General features: G+C 41.6%; 1 protein-coding gene and 2 pseudogenes across 1 annotated transcript; 1 reads left to right on the top strand and 2 right to left on the bottom strand.

The window, feature by feature from the left end:
- Window positions 1-8,363: 8,363 nt before the first annotated feature.
- LOC102722743 lies at window positions 8,364-10,017 on the bottom strand (annotated as a pseudogene).
- A 3,160-nt stretch (window positions 10,018-13,177) lies between these two features.
- LOC102708124 (pyruvate kinase, cytosolic isozyme-like) lies at window positions 13,178-17,755 on the top strand. Its single transcript, XM_006647202.3, has 3 exons — window positions 13,178-13,451; window positions 16,169-16,630; window positions 16,701-17,755. Exons 1-3 carry the CDS (start codon window positions 13,197-13,199, stop codon window positions 17,511-17,513), a joined length of 1,530 nt encoding a protein of 509 aa, XP_006647265.1. The 5' UTR covers window positions 13,178-13,196; the 3' UTR covers window positions 17,514-17,755.
- Window positions 17,756-19,086: 1,331 nt separating this feature from the next.
- LOC121053511 lies at window positions 19,087-19,974 on the bottom strand (annotated as a pseudogene).
- Between the last annotated feature and the right edge of the window lie 1,222 nt (window positions 19,975-21,196).

Raw genomic sequence — 21,196 nt, 5'->3', positions numbered from 1 at the left:
GGATTTTATTTAGCAGGAAATTAGAATGTTCATTGAATACATAAAGCAAATCTTATCCAGTATCACTGTTAGTACTGTTAATGAAAGTTTGATAGAATCATTAGATAGTTACAAACATTTGATTGTCAGACTTTCAAAATTTTGATGGCAGATACATCATGTTCAATTTCGAGCATATAGCATCCATACTAATACAATTGATGGTAATTTCATCAGAGCATATGCTCTCAACTTTTAGGCAGAAACTACAATTTGTCATTTTTAGCAGATAATTCCTAGAGATTGTTTACTTCCTGTTATCACTAAATGGGTAAGCATATTTAGGAAGCTGTTTCACTCTCGGTGATGCCGTGATGGCCTCGCACCTGAACGAACAACAAGCCTTCGAGCTGGCGTTGTCGTGCGGTCAAGAAGCAGAGCGACACCGGCAGAGGTCAGGAAGCAGGGGAAGCCTGCAGTGAAGCAGTGCGTCGCCTGCGGGAGGCTAGAGAAATGGCGGCCGGACCTGGAGAGCAAGGAATGGCGACATGGAGGAGGACGCTGGCGGCGGCGCGTGGAGGAGGAAGGGCGGCGGCGCCCGAAGCAAGAGGAAGCCAGCGGTGCCTGGAGGATGAAGGGCGGCGGCACCTAGAGCATCGAGCAGGACGTAGGGCGTCGATGTCTGGATCTCTGGTGGCGGTGCGTGGAGGAGGAGGAAGGGCGCCGACGCCTAGAGCAGGAGGTAGCCGGCGATGTGTGGACGAGGAGGAAGGGTGCCGACGTCTGGATCTGGAGGAAGGCTGCGTCACCGGAAGGAGGATTCCATCGCCACCGCCAGCAATTTTCGCGCACTCAGGATGGATTCCTGCCAGCGATTTCTAGTTCGCATCTCATCCGTTGCGGCGCCTCTCTTCGAGAAAATTGCTATTACAGTATCTCAAAGTGTACATTCGCTGATATACGGTTCTATAATTTGCATTCGCCAAAATACCACTCTCAAACAAACCAAACTTGTTAAAATACTATTTATCCTTTTTGCTGCAAATTGAAAATATTTAATTCATATTTCAATAACTATGCTGACCAAAATACTCTTGTCTAAAATAATTGAGCTACCTATCATTGTTTTTTTCCATTAAAAATGATTGATTTTTTTGCATCGTGTTGTAGACTAGTTTTTTTCACCGTGTTGTAGCCTAGTTGAATAAGCTATGCATTTTGTTGAGGTCAATGAGATGTCATTTTTGTTGACGGTAAATTATGTGAAGTATTTAAATGCTATGATTGGTTTCTTTAATAATTCTATAGCGTGGCTGTTAATTTTTTTTGCAACATTTTATACTGAATATTTTAAATCATGTTCTAATGGAGATAAGTATCTAATATAGATAACTAGTACTTAAGTTTAAATCAGATCGATGTTACAATTCAATCGTTGCAGCTAGGGGTATTTTGGTCTAACACGGTTATGAAAATATGGATTAAACCTTTTTTATTTGCACCAAAAGGGATAAATGGTATTTTGACGAGCTTGGCTTGTTTGAGAGTGGTGTTTTAGCGAATGCAAACTGTAGGATGGTATACCAGCGAATGCACACTTTGAGGATGCTATAATAGCAATTTTCTCCCTCTCTCTAGAGACCGCATGCGTACGACGCAGTTGTTTTCGCTGCCTCGTGTTTTTCTGGGCTAGAGTTGTTGCTTGACCGATTGCATGCAAAACAACTAAGGGGTGGAAACCAGCCAAGCTAAGCCTGCTCATAAAAGCTTGGTCAAAGATAGATTTGGCTTGACTCGGCTTGATAAAGAAAACGAGAAAAAAGACAGCTTGACTTGGCTTATTTTAAAGCTCGAGCCGGCTTGGTCAAGAATGCCGGTGGCGCGAGGGCATCGAGATCGAGCAACACTGGGGAGGGAGGTCAGAGCCAGCGCAGCCACACAATGGAGGGAGGCAGCGTCGCGGAGGCCAACAACTTCTCTCGCCGCTCAGTAGTGTTCGTTGTCTTGGTCTCAGTGTGAGGGCGACGTAGCCGCGTGAAAAGCTAGGAAGGGGATGAGAGTTTCGGTTGTGCAAGCACATAATAGGTTAGGGTTTCTCTATTTTTCATAAGCTAGACAACTTTTTAATATGTCAGGCCAGTTTTTCCACAACTCAATAAGCCTACCGAGTGGCTTGCGAGCCAGGGCTTGGGCTTGACTTGATTTGTAAACGAGCTATGGAGGCAGCTTGGGCTTGGCTTGTTTAGTTTTCGAGCCGAGCCGAGCTCACGAGCCCAAGCTTTTTGTCCACCCCTAAAAATAACCAAGCTTCTCTCTATATGCTCTCTCTCTTTCATGTCAGTTTGCATGTAGCGATAGAGACAACAAAGAGATGCCTTTATACATGCCCTTGTCGACTCTTATTTAATCCACGTCAGCAACAATAATCTATTTTATAATGATACATTTCTTTTATTGTGCTAGTTTCCTTTATATCCATCCTCATGCAAGAAAGATTCTTTAATAAATGCTAAGAGTTGACTATAAGTCATTGTCATGTACGACAACGGCTTTTCTCTCTCCTTCCCTCTCTTTCCTCCACGTCATCAAATTTGCTTACGTGACGATTGAGAGAGTTAGCTAATAACATCTTTGTACGTGCACTTATACCCTCCACAATGACAACATAACTATGCTTTAATGCTCATCAGCTCACGTCTTGCCATGCATGTTTCCGGGCCTTCCATCTATGACCTACCATCATACTCCAAAATTCGGACTGGAGGTTGACGTGACGACGCGCTGTCAGTTCACCATCAAACCGCTGACTCATCGGTCAAATCGCTGAGCCACTGGTCGAACCGCTGATATTTTATTTATTAAATCTATATTTAATTTGTATTATTTTAATATACAATCACCACAAATTAGTAAAATATGTACAAATAAACAGTATACCTATTCACATTTTTACCCCGTTCACCAGCACACTACACAAACTTAGGAAAATTTACAATACATGCACAAACTTTTTTCTCTATGTCCACCCAGATTTCCTGTCCTTGACAGTCATAATCTCTCTAACATTCACCTCATTTTGTGCACATGCAAGTTAGGCATACTCAAAATCAACCGCGTAGATGTATTAAAGTGACAACGACTCTAATAAAAAATAATAGCACAGGGCTTGTTTAGACAATGGGTTAGGATTTGTGTGATTGAGGTAGGGAAATGTGTGAAGGGCTGAGATGAAATGTGATACGAAGAATCAACAGCCAGGATTGAAATATACCATTAGGAGGTGGGAAAAGATTTGCCAATTTCCATTATCCAAACAAACCCAGAAGTGTTTGGATATGCAGTACTTTGCTTAACCTGCCGATGGGCTTAGGTGAAGGGCCCAAATGCTGCTTTATATAAGACAAATCCGATATTATTTGGGCCCATCTGGCTGATGTATAAGTACTATGGGCTGGATTTCACATGGATAATTTAGTGAGAGTAGAAATCAGGAATTAAAACAAATCCATATTCTAAATGGGCCCAAATTGAAGAACCTTGTAAACACACTACCATCTGAACAGGCTAGGACAAGGACGCCGAAAAGGACGAACAGATAGAAAGGCGATTCAGGCGTCTATGCCATTGGATGGTAACGGCTCAGTCTATCTGCGCAGAGAATTGTTTGTAAATCCAAGCCAAGCTAGCATGTATAGTATGACCCAATTAAAAAAAAAATCATGCTTAGCCGCATCTGAAACAGCTGTTTCTTCTTTTTATTTCTACAAAAAAGACAAAACCACTTTATTAGTCCAACAAAGCTCAAAACCTGCAGCTCTTATTCTAGCTAGCGTACCACTTTTTGAGAAATTCGATCATTTTTTTCTCAAAGAACTTTTAAAACTAAAATATGATATAACTATTACTACGTGGGAGCGTGACAAAAAATCAACATAGAAAAAGGCTTCTAAAAGCACGGGCACACACAGTAAGGATTATTGTGCATCAATTACATTTATTAATCAAGAGTCAGAGTCACATGCCTAGATGATTATTAATTTGACTTTTATGTTATCAACTAAGGAATTCGCCAAAATAAGACTCAAGTATGGATACAACCTGGTAATTATTAGTTTCGATTGAATTAGGGAAGTACTAAGTCTTTCAATCGTGAGAAACTAAAATTGAGAGACTAAAACAAACGGGAATTTTGTATCTGTTAATAGTGAATTTTGAAAAATATTTAATCAGGGAAAAATAAAATTAAAACTCCATGGGCAACATTTTTTATTTATTAATCCCGAAATAAATAAATTATGGAAGAAAAGTAAAACAATGTTATAATGGATTCTACACATCATTTTGTAAGTCATAATTAATTAGAGCATAAACAAAACAAAAATCATTTATGTTTCTTAACTATATAAGTTCATCAATCTGGCATAACCGTGGACGTGGTAAACTGTGGCTGACCAAATCATATTAGTCGTGTAGTTTCAGTAGGCCGGTATATCTGCCCAAAACAACTTATAACTTACAATAGTAGACTATAAGCCATTTATACATATTTTAAAGTGATAAAAGAGAAGAGAGAAGAGAAGTGTGCTACTAATTTGTAGCCAGCTGAAGCATGGATTCTAAAACACAACCTGTATATGACAAGGCGGAATCGAATATTAATTGTGTAGTATATGATTATTATATGTATTGACTACTAAATTGGTTATAAATCATTTGTAACCAGCAGCCCGCTATTCCATTGAACTTGCTCGAAGGGGAGTACGAGCGAGATCAGCTTAATTAGCCCACCCTTGCGAATACAAATGAGATTATGTATGTGCCGACGTCGACCAAGCCCTAACAGTATACGTACCCACTTGGAGAAAACAAAACGATCGATGCAAAGACGCAGATGAGAAATTGACTTGCTCTGATCGATCCGCCTCCCACGGTAATCGAGACAGTAATAGTATAATGCGCATTTTCCACGGGCGCGTACAAGCGGCTAAGGACAGCGGATGAAGGCGAAGCGTGGGTGTGATGAGCAGCGACACCATTACGTTCTTTTCCGTATATCTTTTCTCTTTTCCTTCTGCACATGTATTTTTTAAACTGCTAAATCATATATATATTTTTTAAAAAATTCAATAGAGAGATTGATGATGTTACTTTAAAATATATTATTTTAACTTTATAACTATTAATTTCATCGTTAAATAAATATTAAAAAGTCTTAAATCGTTCGTCTTTACGTGTATCTAACCTAACGCAGCTGACATGGAGATTCCACGAGAGGGCTTTGCCGAAATGCCGTGGCCGCAAGCGTCCAACAGCAAAGCGTACAGCTAGAGCAAGGCGTACGCGCGCGCGCGGTGCCGCTCGTGTTACCGCCCGCGACAGAAACCGCCATGCTCGCGCGCGCCGCATGCGAGAAAATAAAAGGCTGGCCCGCCAGCGCGCGTACGCCGCTACATTAATTTGCTTTTGCTTGCTGCTGTTGCTGCTCGCCGGTCTTTGCCTTTGTTCCATGCCCTTGTCGTCTCGTTGCTCTTTTTGCAGCCGAGTTGTGTGAAGGCGTCGCTACCCGCATGCACGCGGGCGTCGCGGGTTAGGGTCAGAGCTGGAGTCAAAGTACCTGACCTGTGACTCCTCTGTGAGATGAGAAAGGCTGCAGCTCGATCGTTGGGAGAGGTGCGCGTGCGTGGCATTGGCAATTGGCATGCATGGTCGCTGCTCTGTGTACTGTGTGTGCGTGTGTGTGGGGATGCGTCCCATGCGGCGGCCGTAACCTTTGTACGCACGCACGTAACCCACGACTTCCTGATAGAGCAGGTACAGCTAAGTATATTCTAAAGAGATAAAGGAAAAGAAGAGAGAAATGAGGTGGACTACTAATTTGTAGCCAGCTACATATGGGCTTAAAGATAAAATGTATGTATGACATGTGAGACCATGTATTGATGTTTTGTAGGTAACTATTATATGAATTAGTTATTAGATAAATTAAAACTATTAGTTAGCTATTGAACTTGTTCTAATTAATTAACCGGCGAAGATAAACGTAGCGGCCGGGCGGCGTGCATGTGCGAGTGTCGGTTGCCGTTTTGCCAGTGCCGCCACGGTCGGCCGGCCGGCACCGCACCCGTGTCCGCTTGCGGTGGCCGGCCGTCCGTCCGTCCGTCGCTCGCGCCACTGTACTGCACATGCACGCACGCACGCACGCACGCATCGTTGGAGTACGTCGTTTGTATCTACCAGTAACCCCACGATTATACAACTCGTTACACGAATTGACGGGAGTTACGTAGCTAGCCAGGGGAGCGGATGCAAATATGCGACGCAATGTGCGTTGGCTGGCCTGGCTCGTTGCAGGCAGCTGCGAGAGCACCTTGTCATCGGAACAAAATTAAAACGTACGTAGTAGGGAGGAGTAGCAGGTACGCGGAGGTGGCGGTGGAGAGGGGGCCGAATTAAGGAGAGTTGATGGGCGCGCGCATGCTGCACCCCGGGGGAGTGGCAGGTGGGGGGCAGACAGCGCCGTCGTGTCCCGCGCGCCACAACCCCTGTCGGCCCACGCCGCCCTGCCCCCAAGCCCGTCCTTCGTCACGTCGACCCCCGTCGATCATACTCCATCATCGACCGATCGCCCGGCGGAGATTAAAAGTCAGCGACGTACTACGTGCCGACGTCACTCCGGTGACGCGGCGACGACGGCCACGTTATTTATCGTATCGCCCCGCTAGGCTCCTAATGGTTTAGGCCCCGTTTGATTCTACTTAGAATTATTGTAAGCTGGCTTATTAAGCTAGATTACTATAAGCTGGATTATAATAAGCTGTAATCTGTTTGTTTATTAGATTATTGGATAAGCTAGATTACTAGATTTGTATGACTAAAGTCTGGAATACCCTTAACTATTTTGGATGCATTATCCATTCTTGTGTATGTATACAACAAATAAAAAGTTGAATTTAGCCGGATAAAAATTTGAATTAGCCAAATAAAAATTGCTACATATTACAACCAAATCACTATCTCCTAGTGAATAAAGCATATGCAATATTATCGTGAAAGATATTTGCGTCCCTCTCCTCATCTCCCAATTGACTGGCATTCCGTTGAGTTGAGGGCATCGGCATGTAGTTTTCATCGTTATCACACCGGTCAAACTCCTCATCACTCAATTTACTATCTCGAATGAAATTATGAAGTGCCATACATGCATGTATTATTTTTGTTTGCTTGAGCATCGGATAACTTGGTAAATCCAATAGAATTCTCCATTTCATCTTCAATACACCAAATGAGCGTTCAATCATATTACGGAGAGATGAATGCAAGTGGTTGAACACCTCCTTCTTGCCACTAGGACTCGGACCTGCTCGAAACTTTGGTAAATGATATTTGGTCCCTTTATATGGAGCTAGAAATCCAAGTCGATTAGGATAGCCCAAGTCAACCAGGTAAAATTTTCCTATGAACATAAACATACATTAGGAGACATCATTTTATCATTGAAACATGTGAGAAGAAATTGTTAAAATGGTAAATGTGACTTTACCAGGTGGGGGATAAGGGAATATAGCAGCATATTTGCGTAAAGCGTCATTAAACACCCTCATATCATGTGCCAATCCAGGCCATCCCAAAACAATGAATGTAAACCTCATATCAAAGTCACAAATAGCCAACACATTTTGAGTGGGATATTTATTCCTACCCACATGTTGAACCAAATTTGATGCAGGCACGACAACTGGTATGTGTGTTCCATCTATTGCACCTATGCAAGTGTTGAAATGAGGCTCAAACCGATCACCAAGTAGTCTTGGGTGGATCGTTGTGAAGTTTGGATCTCTAAGTTTCACAAGATCTTTTGAGAGGAGGTAAACACTCTGCAATACTTCCTTGAATTTTCTATCGATTGTCTCTTTTGACCTCTCAAATCGGTTTTTAACTTGGACAAATGATTGCGGAGCTCCAATAGGCCATAGAAACATTCCTAAGGCTTCAACTGAATCCATCTTATAACTTGACTTCAGCTCATAAGATGAGACCAACAAATTATGTAACCTCTCAAACAGTGGCCTACTCATCCTAAACATGTCATAACAATCTTGGGGAATATTAAGATTTCTCATAACCCAAGCATGACCCGCTAAATTAGCTTCTCTGTACTTTGACTTGTTTAGATAAGTTTCAGCATAGAACATTCCAAATGTTGTCAACACAGGTCCAATTTTTCTCACCATATCTAGTTGTCCCCTAGCAACAACAACAGTTTCATCCTCATCCTCATCATCACTTCCATACATGCTCATCTACAAGCAGTACAACAAATGATATCACGCAAATATTCAGGGAAAGATCATGTAGATGAATATAGTAGTAAGAGATCCATAAGTTCATACAATTGAAATTAAAGTGCCGTAGTACATGGCCAATGCATCAGTTCAAGTACAAAATAATAAATAGTAGTAGTAGTCTTTCTAATGCAAATGGTCTGACAAAGTAAAATAGAGATAATAAATTCATGAATATAAATAATTAGTAGTCTTCTAATCCAAGCCTTCCTTTATGCACCACCTCTTCAACCAACTAAACCTTCCCTCCTTAGTGGTAAAAGTCTTGAACATGCCACGGTGTTCAGGTTTCACAAATAATTGTGTAGCCATGAAATGTTCAGCGCTTCCTTCTGTCGCCCCACACTTGCATCACCTTGCATCACCTTGTTGGCAATAGTGCAGTTGGTATCTAAGGTGGACTGAATACCCTTCATCACCTTAACTATGGGGTTCTTACACTTCTTCTGTGGACTAGTAGCAATGTTAATACACCCTCACTTCAATGATTTGTTGTTCTTTGAATTGTTATCCAACGAGAGGTCTTTCGGTGTGTTATCGAGGCCTTGTACATCAGCCCTTTCATCAACCCCTCCAACATCCTCTCCAGATACACAAGCAGAAGAGCCATCAACAACCACAACAACAAACATTCATTCAACAAATCTTCACAATCCGGTGGACCATGTTGCAGCTTCTTCCATTCAGAATGTCCCTGGAAATAAGGCATCAAACTTTAGTATTAATTATTGCAAGCACTTGAAAGAATTTCTTGAAAAGAATGTACATGAGTCATGAATTATTACCTTGGTGACTTTTTTCCAATAATCATCACTTGCGGCAACCGTTCCTTTTGTACTATCCCATCCAAGACCTGTATCTTTGAGAAGGCTAAGCCAAAAACTATACATGCCTTTCAGTATATCCCACCGCTTTTTTAGTTGTACCTTACTGTGTCGTAGTCCTGTCTTTTGCAAGTACTTCACGGCAATGTTCTGGTATGCTATGTTCTTCATTATACCGATAGGCCTATTGCCGGCTTCGATTTGTTCTATGCATAGCTCACAAAATATCCTATTGTTTGTGGTAGACCAATCTGCTTTATCAAACTCCTCCTTCTATTTGATAGAACAGACACATTGAGGTTCAGATAATAATGGTTGATTAATTATTTTATATGAACAAACACCTAGACATTCACTAAAACATGTACATGTACATCTCATGCTCTAACTAAAATAATTCTGTTGTACACCTCATGCTCTAACTAAATAACAATTTGGTGTACATAACTAAAAAATCATGTTGATGTGGCCTTCAAAATTCTAATCAGTGAACATGGCAATCAAATAGAAGATTGTAACCTGACATTATTTTACCATGTACTAAAGTACTGCACAAAGAATAGCCCACCACAAAATTTACCATGTTAAATGGAAGAGACACATACCATTTCGTGAGCATTGGGTGCCTCACTATCCACGAATCCATCTGTGTAGGCATAGTCCGTTGCATCGGTGTCGCCGGAAACCAGCCCATCAGTAGCCCCACTGCCTGATGGCCGTGGCGGCTTGTACGACGCCTTCTTCACTCGGCCACGTGCTGCCGAGGATGGTCTAGTGGTACTTGGCTCTGCAGCTAGTTTCTTCCCACGACCAAGTCCACCACCATGCCTGCCATGCCGTCCACGGCCCTGCGCAGGGGGGGGAGACATCTGTTATCGCCTGAAACGCATTAACGCCATAGTGTCCGGTGTGATGGAGGACCGACGAGCCGTCAAGGCCGCCGGCACTATGGAGGATGGGCGAGCCATTAAGACCATGTCCGCTATCTTCGTCGGCACCCTGTCCCAAAGATCCATCGAATTGGGATCGGTTTCTTATCAATTCTTCACGGTACCGTAGGGCTCTGGAAAGGGTATCCTCTGCATCTGAGTGCTCCATCTCCACCATATCCTTACTGTCTCAATCAATCTGCATTACTGCATATAACAAACAAAGTTAATGTTAAATATGGTGAGCTACCAGTATATATACTAACTAACAATACCAGCACAAGGTTTTCCTGAGCAAACAAATCAATACACAGAACGCTAAAACCACCAGTGCAAGAATAAAATACAAAATCAATCAGAGGTACTACATATGAGAATTAGAATCAACATTAAGTAGATACAAATATGATGGTCAATCAGGCCATCACATAAAACAAAATCAATGCCAACTAACCAATACCCTATCTGGTTGTTTGTCATCCTTCTTCAAGCACACAGCTAACTAGCGCTAACGAGCATCATTGTATTTACCTTGATTCACTAAATGACATCGATAATTAATCAAGGTTGCACTGTTGCCGATGGATCGACTTATCAGATCGGTTTTGCAGAGTATTTCTCCGTACCGAAAACGACGCAGCACCGCATGTTGACGATGGATCGACGCTGCCGTCGTGAGGGCATCGCTTGCAAACCTTGTCATTGGTCCAGTCCGTTGTCGCCACTTTCCGCCGGTACCGACGCTGCCGTCGACTGGACTCGATATCATGGGTAGGGGAGATTTCTGAGATGAGTGGGGAGCCGAGGGGGCGAGGGGTGACGGATGAGTTAGGGGTAAGCACTGGCATGGTGGGTAATTACTTCAAAATATCAATGGGTAGTGGGTCTTTAGCCACCCAATAATCTGAAAAAAGCACCTATAGAGGTGCTTATCAGATTATAGTAATCTAGCTTATAGATTATAATAAGTTATCATAATAATCCATCTGTTTGTTTTAGATTATTCCTAATAAGCTAGCTTACAATAATCCTAAGTGGAAACAAACAGGCCTTTAGATGGAAATGAATTAAGGGTGTGTTGGTTTTCCTCTGATTTTTTTCCTATCACATCGAATGTTTGGACACTAATTAGAAGTAGACTATTAATAAAACTCATCTCATACTCTGGACTATTTCGCGAGACGAATCTATTAAGTCTGATTAGTCCATGATTAGTAAATGTGGTGCTACCGTAAATATTTGCTAATCGTGAATTAATTAGGCTTAAAAAATTTGTCTAATGAAATAGCCTTTATTTATGCAATTAGTTTTATTATAGGCCTATATTTAATACTCATAATCAATGTCCAAACATTTGATGTGACAAAAAACTATAAAAAAGTCCTAGATCCAAACAACCACTATGGGTTGGTTTTAATTTGGATTGTTTTTGGTTAGGTACAAATGGATTTAAATTCAAATGTTTAGACTGGATTGGATTATAAAGACAAATGGATTGATATGGACTGGATTTGGTTAGCTAATTCCAGGTTGTAATTTAACCCGTGGAGAACAAATGGATCCTTTAATTTGGTAAAAAAATAGATAAGAGAATAGACATATGTGGGACCCACATGTAGAAATTGATTAAAATTTACACAGAGTTACTTTTATACATAATAAATCATCCTACCAAATTTCCGTGAAATTTAATAAATTTTTATAGTGTGAACTTAAGTTTTAAAATGTTAGGTCCGAGTCTATATATATATATATATATATATATATATATATATATATATATATATATATATATATATATATATATATATATATATATATATATATATATATATATATATATATATATATATATATATATATATATATATATATATATATATATATATAGGTGTATCCATTCTATAACGGTGGATTTGATCCATTTTAACCAAATGGATTGATACGAGTGGGGCTAAAATCGAAATTGAATTAGTTTGGATTGGTTTCTAATGAAGAATAATTGGTACGGATTGATTTGATAGACTAATTAGTATAAAAATGGATCGGAGTGTATCTAGATCGGATTATAATCCATTAGCAGGCGCCGACACGCCCGGTGAATTCCAGAGTGTGACGTGGCTTCGCTCCCAATGCGCGCTTGTACGGTTAACCGGAGACAGCCAACCTCCAACGGCCCAACGCAACCCACAAACCTGTACTGCAACTGCAACTGCAAGCTGGCATCGCACCATTTTACACAAACTAGCATTGCACCAGTTTTTAGTTCTAAATTCTAAATACTAAAATCCCAGGTCCATGATGCCCAGCAAAGCAAACAAAAGTTCTTTTTTACGTTAAAATCAAAGAAACCTATGCTATTCACTGAGGCAACGATGTACAACGACGTTACGTTAACCAAAATTAATTAAATATTTATGAAAGAATCATATGATATTACGTCTTTTGTCCTGGAAAAGAATATAGTCTAGAAAGTAAAAACTATAATTCTTTTAATACAAGTCATAAGATGTTATTTATGATTAAATGATGAGCTGAAAGATAGAGGAGAGGAGAAAGGGAATAGGCCACCTCTTATGCAACTAATCAATTGTTGAAATTAGTATGTCAAAGATAATATAAAGGTGAAATGCTGTATGAGTTACCTTTAAATTAATATATTATTTACGCACGACAAAATTAGAGGTGATATTCACTTCTAATATAACACTTGCTATAAGGGGAAACAATTTTGTACGTTTACAACACCAGAGCTACTGAAAAAAAAATAACAACTTGAGCATCTACTAGACCACCACACCACCATGACGTGAATACACAGTATGTCCTCTTTGAGTTTTTTTCCTTAAAATAGGAAACATCCTGGTGCTTTTTGACCCCTGGAGCCCCACCTGTCAGTGGCGCCCCATGGTTTTGACCGACACTTCGACGCACCGGAGGCCACCCATTGATTTCTTTCCAATTTTATTATCAATATATTTTTATGTATTTAACCTTCCATTTCGCCTCACTTCTTGGAGAACAAGAAACCCTTCTCCATCTCCTCCGCCGCCGACCAAGTCCAGCGCGAGCGAGGGGCGGGTAGATCCGGCGGGTAGATTCCAGTGAACGAGAAAGGAGACATGGCGGTGGCGGAGGAGCAGGAGGAGGCGGCCGTCGGGGTGATGCGGCGGCGGCCCAAGACAAAGATTGTGTGCACGCTGGGGCCGGCGTCGAGGTCGGTGGAGATGATCGGCCGCTTGCTGCGCGCCGGGATGTGCGTCGCCCGCTTCAACTTCTCCCACGGCTCCCACGAGTACCACCAAGAGACGCTCGACAACCTCCGTGCCGCCATGGAGAATACCGGCATCCTCTGCGCTGTCATGCTTGACACCAAGGTCCGTTAGTCTTTTATCTCATCTCGGTGGTTTCTCTTTTAGTTGTGGTGATCGCGCCAAGTTCTTCATCCGTAGGGCACGCGCTCAAGTTTGGTTTTCAGAGAAAACATTTTGTTTATTTATGCGAGTCGGGACACCATCCTCAATTTCGGCCATTTTTTCCTCTTCTCGCCTTTCGCAAATTTGTAGATGGAGCTTCAGCATACGAAGTGATGTTGATTTAGTCGGTGTTCGATCCGGTGATTGCAGTGTGTTCTACGCGAAAGATCCTAGCGACTCATGCCACTTGTGTGTCCCTGGATGTGAATTTTGGCTTTTTTTCGTGAGACTTTTCGTGCGGTCGTTTTCTCCGTAGAGCGGTTGCATGTCCCTGATTCTTGGGGTGTCCCCTGGCTATGAATTTTGGCTTCTTTTTTTCGTGAGACTTTTCGTGCGGTCGTTTTCTCCGTACAACGGTTGCATGTCCCTGATTCTTGGGGTGTCACTAGGATGTGAATTTTGCCTTTTTTCGTGAGACTTTTCGTGCGCTCGTTTTCTCCGTAGAGCGGTTGCATGTGCCCTGATTCTTGGGGTTCTCGCTCCGGACCATTCTACTGGACATATGGCAATACTGCTACCTCCGGTCAGGTGAGGTGTGTTTGGCTGTTTGCGGGGAGTCAGAGATTGGCGTACTTTTCGTACACTTTGGATTGGTTGGACCGGCGAAATGCTGATGTTGGATGAGCACTACACACAAAAAATTCCCGGTGGTATGACTATTATATTGTCTGCATGTAGCTGGATTGTCTGTGGATTATGTGATTGGTTGTAAAATATTGCAGAAGATCCTCTCTGAATTGGTACTTGCCTAGCGTGTACGTTGTTGTCGATTTCCTCCCACTGTGATGTAGTTCATATTTGTTCTTACCTGTTTTCACTTGGTGCTAGCCGGAGTTTGTTGCTCTGGATTAATTTGGACTGTACAATATATATGAGTAAATCTGGAAAAGGGTACTGAAGCGAGAATTAGTAGTATTATTTTGAGTGCGTACACTCCAGTCTTTAGCTTAGTTGGTGATAAGAATTTAATGGTACATGACCAGTATTGTCAAGGACTTTGTTCAGGGTTTCTCCCTGGCACATCATCTGTACGTTATCTTCCTGATTATTCATCTATTCCACAAGATGCTGTCATGGAGCAGTATGCACCTCCCAACTTATGAGGGTAGGTTTATCTTGAAGGCCCTATTTTCTTAAGTGTCTTCCTTTCATTGGGCGATGGAAAAGACTTCAGCATCTTTGCTGAGTGGGGCTTAAGCTCTTAGAAGTTAGAAGCTTGAAACGGTAACCGTACTTGAAGGAGAATCATTAAAAGGCTGATTATATATGGCATATTTTTAGTAATTCGAAACGATTACCTCCCTTTAGTAACTCACAGCGAGTGGCCAACCAAGCAGTTGTGTTTACTCGGTGTGCTTGAATAGATATATGATAATATACACTATCTATATATAATATGCTTAGATGTGAGCTATCAATGCCTCGCCTGTCCAAGCCAACACCCACGCCACTTTCCGCCAATGTAGATAACCATCAGCTTGGCACTTGAGATGGGTAGAAGCAGTTTATGGAAAGCACAAGCATCACAACTGATTCTCTATTAACTTGGGTGACCAACTGAATAACTACTCATATGTTGTCATCCAATCGCAACCAAACAGGCTTATCCTGTCGACCTGCTAAGAACCAACCTGGTGATAATTGCATTTGTTCTTGGATGGGACTCTTCTAGCTGCTCAGATCCACATGATTACCATTTTTTAGTTATCTTGGGTAATATGAGAACCTCTGGGGTTCTGGTTTCTAATTATATTGGGTCTTCTCAGCTTGATGGAAAGCGTTTAAAATTTGTGTTTATATTTGTGATGCCAGTGCAAGTTGCATTTGAGGCAATCCTTCTCGACGTAGAATCCAATAACCATGTAAAGTTGTTTTGGTTACTTATGAATAGCATTTTTGTGGATTTTGAGTTATTTCGTTTGAGTATCTTATCTTTTCTCAATATTTCCATCCTGTGATTACCCTCAGCAATTCCATTTATTTTAACATGTAGTACTATAGTACCAGCTAGTTTGTTTTCACATTCTCCTTGCAGCTGTGGCTTCCTGTCTTCCTGTTATATGGGCAACATTCTTCCATAAGAAGAATGTAAAGTGAAAATACAATATAATACGGTTGACAACTCTCAAGAGTATGAGACTAATAGTTGAATGATGAGTTTGAATTGGAATACTATGGGTCCATAAGAAGAATGCAAAGTGAAAATACAATATAATACAGCTGACAACTCTCCAAGAGTATGAGACTAATAGTTAAGTTGAAAGATGAGTTTCGATTGGCATAGTATGTGATGCACTGGTAGGGTATGTTTCAGTGCTGCTTTGGTGGTGTTGCCATAATCTGCCTTTGCTTTGGATTTCTTCTTTTTAGATGTAGCATAGAAAATTTAGATATACATGGTTACATGGACGTTGGGGTTATGATGGTGTAGAAAACAACATTAGTTGCTTTTTACAAACAAATACCTTGAACACAGGTCCCTATGACTAATGAAATAATATTCGATCTCCTGAATATCTTTTAAGAGGACTATTATTGAAATACAAGCCTTGTTTTGTGTACAACTATATTTTATAAAAATATGTACCGATGAGTTATTGGATTTGCTTCAAATATAGGGACCAGAGATCCGAACTGGATTTTTGAAAGATGGAAAACCTATACAGCTGAAGAAGGGTCAAGAAATCACAGTTTCCACTGATTATAGCATACAGGGTGATGACAACATGATATCGATGAGCTACAAGAAGCTAGCAGTGGATCTTAAACCAGATAGTGCAATATTATGTGCTGATGGCACCATCACACTTACTGTGCTTCGCTGCGATAAAGAGCAAGGCTTGGTTCGATGTCGTTGTGAGAACACTGCTATGCTTGGTGAGAGGAAGAATGTTAACCTTCCAGGAGTTATTGTTGATCTCCCAACACTTACTGAAAAGGACAAGGAGGATATTCTTAAATGGGGTGTTCCAAACAAGATTGACATGATTGCTCTGTCTTTTGTTCGCAAAGGCTCAGACCTTGTAGAGGTCAGGAAGCTGCTTGGGGAGCACGCGAAGTCAATAATGCTGATGTCAAAGGTATAGCATTCTCTTGTGTGTTGCACTTCTAAGCTGTACTTTGCATGATTATAACCCATATAATTTTCAGGTTGAGAATCAAGAGGGGGTTGCTAATTTTGATGATATCCTAGCAAACTCCGATGCTTTTATGGTTGCAAGAGGTGATCTGGGGATGGAAATTCCTATAGAGAAGATCTTTTATGCACAAAAGGTGATGATTTTCAAGTGCAATATTCAGGGGAAGCCAGTTGTGACTGCAACCCAGATGTTGGAATCTATGATCAAGTCTCCACGCCCTACTAGAGCAGAAGCAACTGACGTCGCCAATGCAGTTCTTGACGGCACCGACTGTGTCATGCTCAGTGGCGAGACAGCTGCTGGGGCTTACCCAGAACTGGCAGTTCGGACCATGGCCAAGATCTGCCTTCAAGCAGAGTCCTGTGTTGATCATGCTGCTGTTTTCAAATACATCACTGCGTCAGCCCCAATTCCCATGAGCCCATTGGAGAGCCTTGCATCATCAGCTGTGCGCACAGCAAACTCCGCGAAGGCAGCTCTTATCCTGGTCCTGACCAGGGGAGGAACAACTGCTAGGCTTGTTGCCAAGTACAGGCCATCGATGCCGATTCTGTCCGTCGTGGTTCCTGAGCTGAAGACCGACTCCTTGGACTGGACCTGCAGTGACGAAGGGCCTGCAAGGCACAGCCTCATTGTGAGGGGGGTGATCCCAATGCTGAGTGCAGCCACTGCCAAGGCCTTCGACAACGAAGCCACCGAAGAAGCTCTCGGCTTCGCCATCGGCAACGCCAAGGCGACGGGCCTCTGCAACGCCGGTGAGTCCGTCGTCGCCCTCCACCGGATCGGAACTGCGTCGGTTATCAAGCTCCTGACCGTGAACTAGTGGCAGACGGCACGACAGCAGCAACCACTATTTTGCTCGGGGGAATTTTTTTGATGGGTCTACTTAACCACGCATATCTATAGCTATTTTTTGTCGCCATGATAGTGGCATTTTGCATTCTGGCACACCTTCGGGTGCTTACCGTTGATGGGTTTAACCATTGAAACAAGTTGAAATTCATTATCGCTATAAGCACCTTATTTTGCTGCCTCTGCTGCTACCAGAGTATTGAACATGACAGCTATTACGTAATTTGTTCGTTATTTTCTTTTGTTTCCTTGTCTGAGATGCATTTGTTGAATTTGTTTAGTTTTGATGAGCAATGGTCACGTATCAGTCGATGATATCCGGGTTCTGAATATGGTTTCGTTGGTGGTTTACTGCAAAATCTGGTACGAAGCCTTAGAAGTCTCCACAGGAAAATGAGGGAGAGTTGAATTCTGGTAGAGATAATGAATTGGATCTTTGCCAAAAATGAATAGAACAAATCAAAACATGTAGGTGTTGTGTTGGAGTTGAATAAGATGCAAGAAAGTTCCTTTTAAATTACCCTAAATTTTTTGGCTGCCCAGGACTTATTTTTCGTTTGCCCTTCTCTCTCTTTTTAAAGGTAAAGTTTGCTGAAACTAGTAAAATTTACTCGCTCGGTTCTAAACTACTTATTCAAGAAAAGTTTCTTTTAGATTATTTCTAAGTTATTCTAAGTTGTTTAGTAAATACTAAAGCTAAATTAATAGTCCATATATAATTTCCCTGTTTAGTGGTTAGTTTTTTATTTTTAAATGACTTGTATTCCCTTATCAAGCACGTATGAGTAATCATTGAGGTTACAACGTAAGGATGCTTATAATGTTATAATGTGTTAGAGCATTTTCAGCAGCTCATTTAAACTTTATCATCTATATTGTCATTTGGATGATCATCCAAAATAAATTATTTATCATATAATATATACCTTTAACAAAACATCCATATTATATCATTTATACATATTTTATTAATATTTTGTAATCAACTCCTATTATTATGTTATTATTGTTCTCTTATCTTGTGACATATGGAGCAAGAAGAGAGAACGTTTATGTTTGAAACTTTTCTTTTCAATATGAATGATACTCTTTTTTTATGATGGGATATAGATGACCTCCAGAAATCATTTTTCCCTCGTATCATCTATTTTGTATAGATAATAGGATAAATGATGGGGTGTATTTGCTCCTACAAAATTTGAACTTAATGAGATCTATTTTCAAACATTGTTAGTATATTTTTTAACTAATTGCAGTCAGCACAGCATCAAATGAGGCATTTCAGACTGCAACCATCTTGTAAACAGAAATTACTAATATGTGTTTCCAGCGAGCATAATAATTGTGTTAAATCACGAAATATGTGGCAAGATTAAATCACGAGCATAATAAAGATGACAAGAAAAATGAAATTTCATGGCACCAGTCAAACCCAGCCAACAGCGACAAACTCCTTTATGTACATTGAGGTAGGTGGCAACCATGAGCTCCACCGCCGGAGCAGCAAGCGACCATCACCGGCGGCGACGATCATCAGTCAGTCATCAGTCATCAGAATGCTGCGAGCTGGTGCCGGAAGTCGACGCCGGTGCAGCAGACGACGACAACGGCGAGGGCGACGGGCCAGGTTGTGGCTGGGAGGAGAAGAGGCTGCTGAGCCGTTGTATCGCCGCCGGCAACCTGCTCTCGTTGGCTCCGGCGTCCGCTGAACCTGCTCTGAAGTCTTCGGCATTGGTGTAGCTGATGATGGCGTCGGCGTGGTCGCCGCCGCCACCGCGTGCGGCCTTGGGATCGTCGTCGGTGGGGAGCTGGAAACGGCAGACGGGGCACGAGCTGTGCATCTCCAGCCACGGCACGATGCACTTGCCGTGGAACCTGTGCCTGCAGGGCATCTCGATGGCGCGCTCGCCGGCGGCGTAGTCCTCGAGGCAGACGACGCAGGCGGAGGCGGCCGCGGAGTCGTCGCCGGGCCCCGTCACCTCCACGGTCGGCATCGCATCGATGGCCTCCTTCTTGGCCGGCAGCGTGCCCTGGCGGCCCGCGTCGCCGTCTCCCAGCCGCTGCATCAGGGCGTCCAGCCCGGGGCCGAGGAAGTAGTCGGCCACATGCCCTCCACGTCCAAGCTTCCGCCGCCGCCGCTGCCGGCGGAGGAGGCTGCCGCGGCGGCGGGGGCGGACTCCAGGCGCTGGAGCTGGCGCTATCGGAACTCCTGCAGGAGCAGCAGCAGGCCAGCAGCGCGGCGGCCGCCGGCGCTCGGAGAAGTCGAAATGAACCAAATGGTCCAGCTCGCGGTGGTAGCCGCCGCCCGTGTGCTGGCGTCCGCGTGGCGCGTGCCGCCGGCTGCGGCGGCGGCGGACGGGGTCGCCGCCAACCATGCCGTCGATGAGGGGGGGCCAGACTGAGATCGCGCTGCCGGCGCCGGAGTCCGTCATATAATATTTTATTTACAAATTATTTTTCATTTATAAATATATCATTTAGTTTTTTATAAAAAAGTTAAAACAATTACCCCCATTTATCTTGGGGGTTGGGAATGATTAGGTTAAAAATTGAGAAGACCGTTGCGATTTGTTCTACTAACTCTAGCATAAAAAGTTCGTCCTTTTCCACTTTATTTGTCAAAAAAGTTTTAATTTTCAAGCAATGATATTGAGCTTTGCGAGGGTGGAGGAAAGAATATATTAGAGTTCACGAAACTAGGTGACAATATTTTTTTGGTGTTTGTCAAACTGAAGGTATGTGGTACTGTTATCGACTATGTATATTTTGAATTCCAAATACTCCATCTATTTTAAAATATAAGTATTTTTTAAATTATTTATTAAATATTACGATGGACTCGAATTAGTCACTTGATCAATTTTTGAATTTTAGATGATTTAGATTTATTTTCCAAGCTTATCGTTACTAGGTAATCGATGAAAATTATGGAATCAACACATTAATACTTACGACTTCTGCTCGGAGAAATTTCAATAAAAGTAAAAAAATACATGCATATATTAATTTATAAAAAACTTCAAATATAATAGTGAATGGAAAATTTTCTCCTTTTTTCTCTGTAACTTGTAGGAAGTTTTTTTTTATTTTTCTACACTTTATTTCTACAAACTGAACTATACACATGATAAGTATATTTTAGGAATTCAAATCATTCATTTTTCCACAAAAAATGAATTAGTTCATGATATTATGGCAGCACTCAGTCTGTTCAAAATAAAGTTATTTACATCCCTTGCCTTTTATATCAAAATAAAATTATTCTCTACCTAACTCATCATTTTTAACCAATCACAATCATTCTCTATACAATTTTCTGATTTATATTGTTTTTTCAACCAATCATAATACTTTTTCAACCATTATAACATGCTTTCTTAATCTCTATCTTGCTCTAAAAATATACTATCTCCGCTCCATTTTAACTGCATTTATGGATTTTCGTGTCCAAAGTTGGATCATTCATCTCATATTAAAAAAATGACAAAAATTTAAAAACAGTCACATATAAAATCAAAATCATGTTTTATAATATAATAGTAATGAAAATACTAATCATATTTTCAAAATAAAAGGAACGATTAAATGATTATTAACAGTGAAAAATGCATTTTTCATGTGACATGCAGTATTTATGTTTTCAAGTAGAAAGGT

The sequence above is a fragment of the Oryza brachyantha genome, chromosome 2, assembly GCF_000231095.2.
Source record: "Oryza brachyantha chromosome 2, ObraRS2, whole genome shotgun sequence".
Taxonomy (NCBI): domain Eukaryota; kingdom Viridiplantae; phylum Streptophyta; class Magnoliopsida; order Poales; family Poaceae; genus Oryza; species Oryza brachyantha.
The sequence above is the reverse complement of the archived record's forward strand: the minus strand, read 5'-3'. Positions and strand labels throughout refer to the sequence as shown.

What these genes read in the sequence shown, in the direction of transcription:
- LOC102708124 (XM_006647202.3), top strand. Translation starts at nt 13,197, where the DNA reads ATGGCGGTGGCGGAGGAGCAGGAGGAGGCGGCCGTCGGGGTGATGCGG. An exon ending in CTGTCATGCTTGACACCAAG is followed by an intron (nt 13,452 to 16,168) that starts GTCCGTTAGTCT and finishes CTTCAAATATAG; the next exon opens with GGACCAGAGATCCGAACTGG. An exon ending in CAATAATGCTGATGTCAAAG is followed by an intron (nt 16,631 to 16,700) that starts GTATAGCATTCT and finishes TATAATTTTCAG; the next exon opens with GTTGAGAATCAAGAGGGGGT.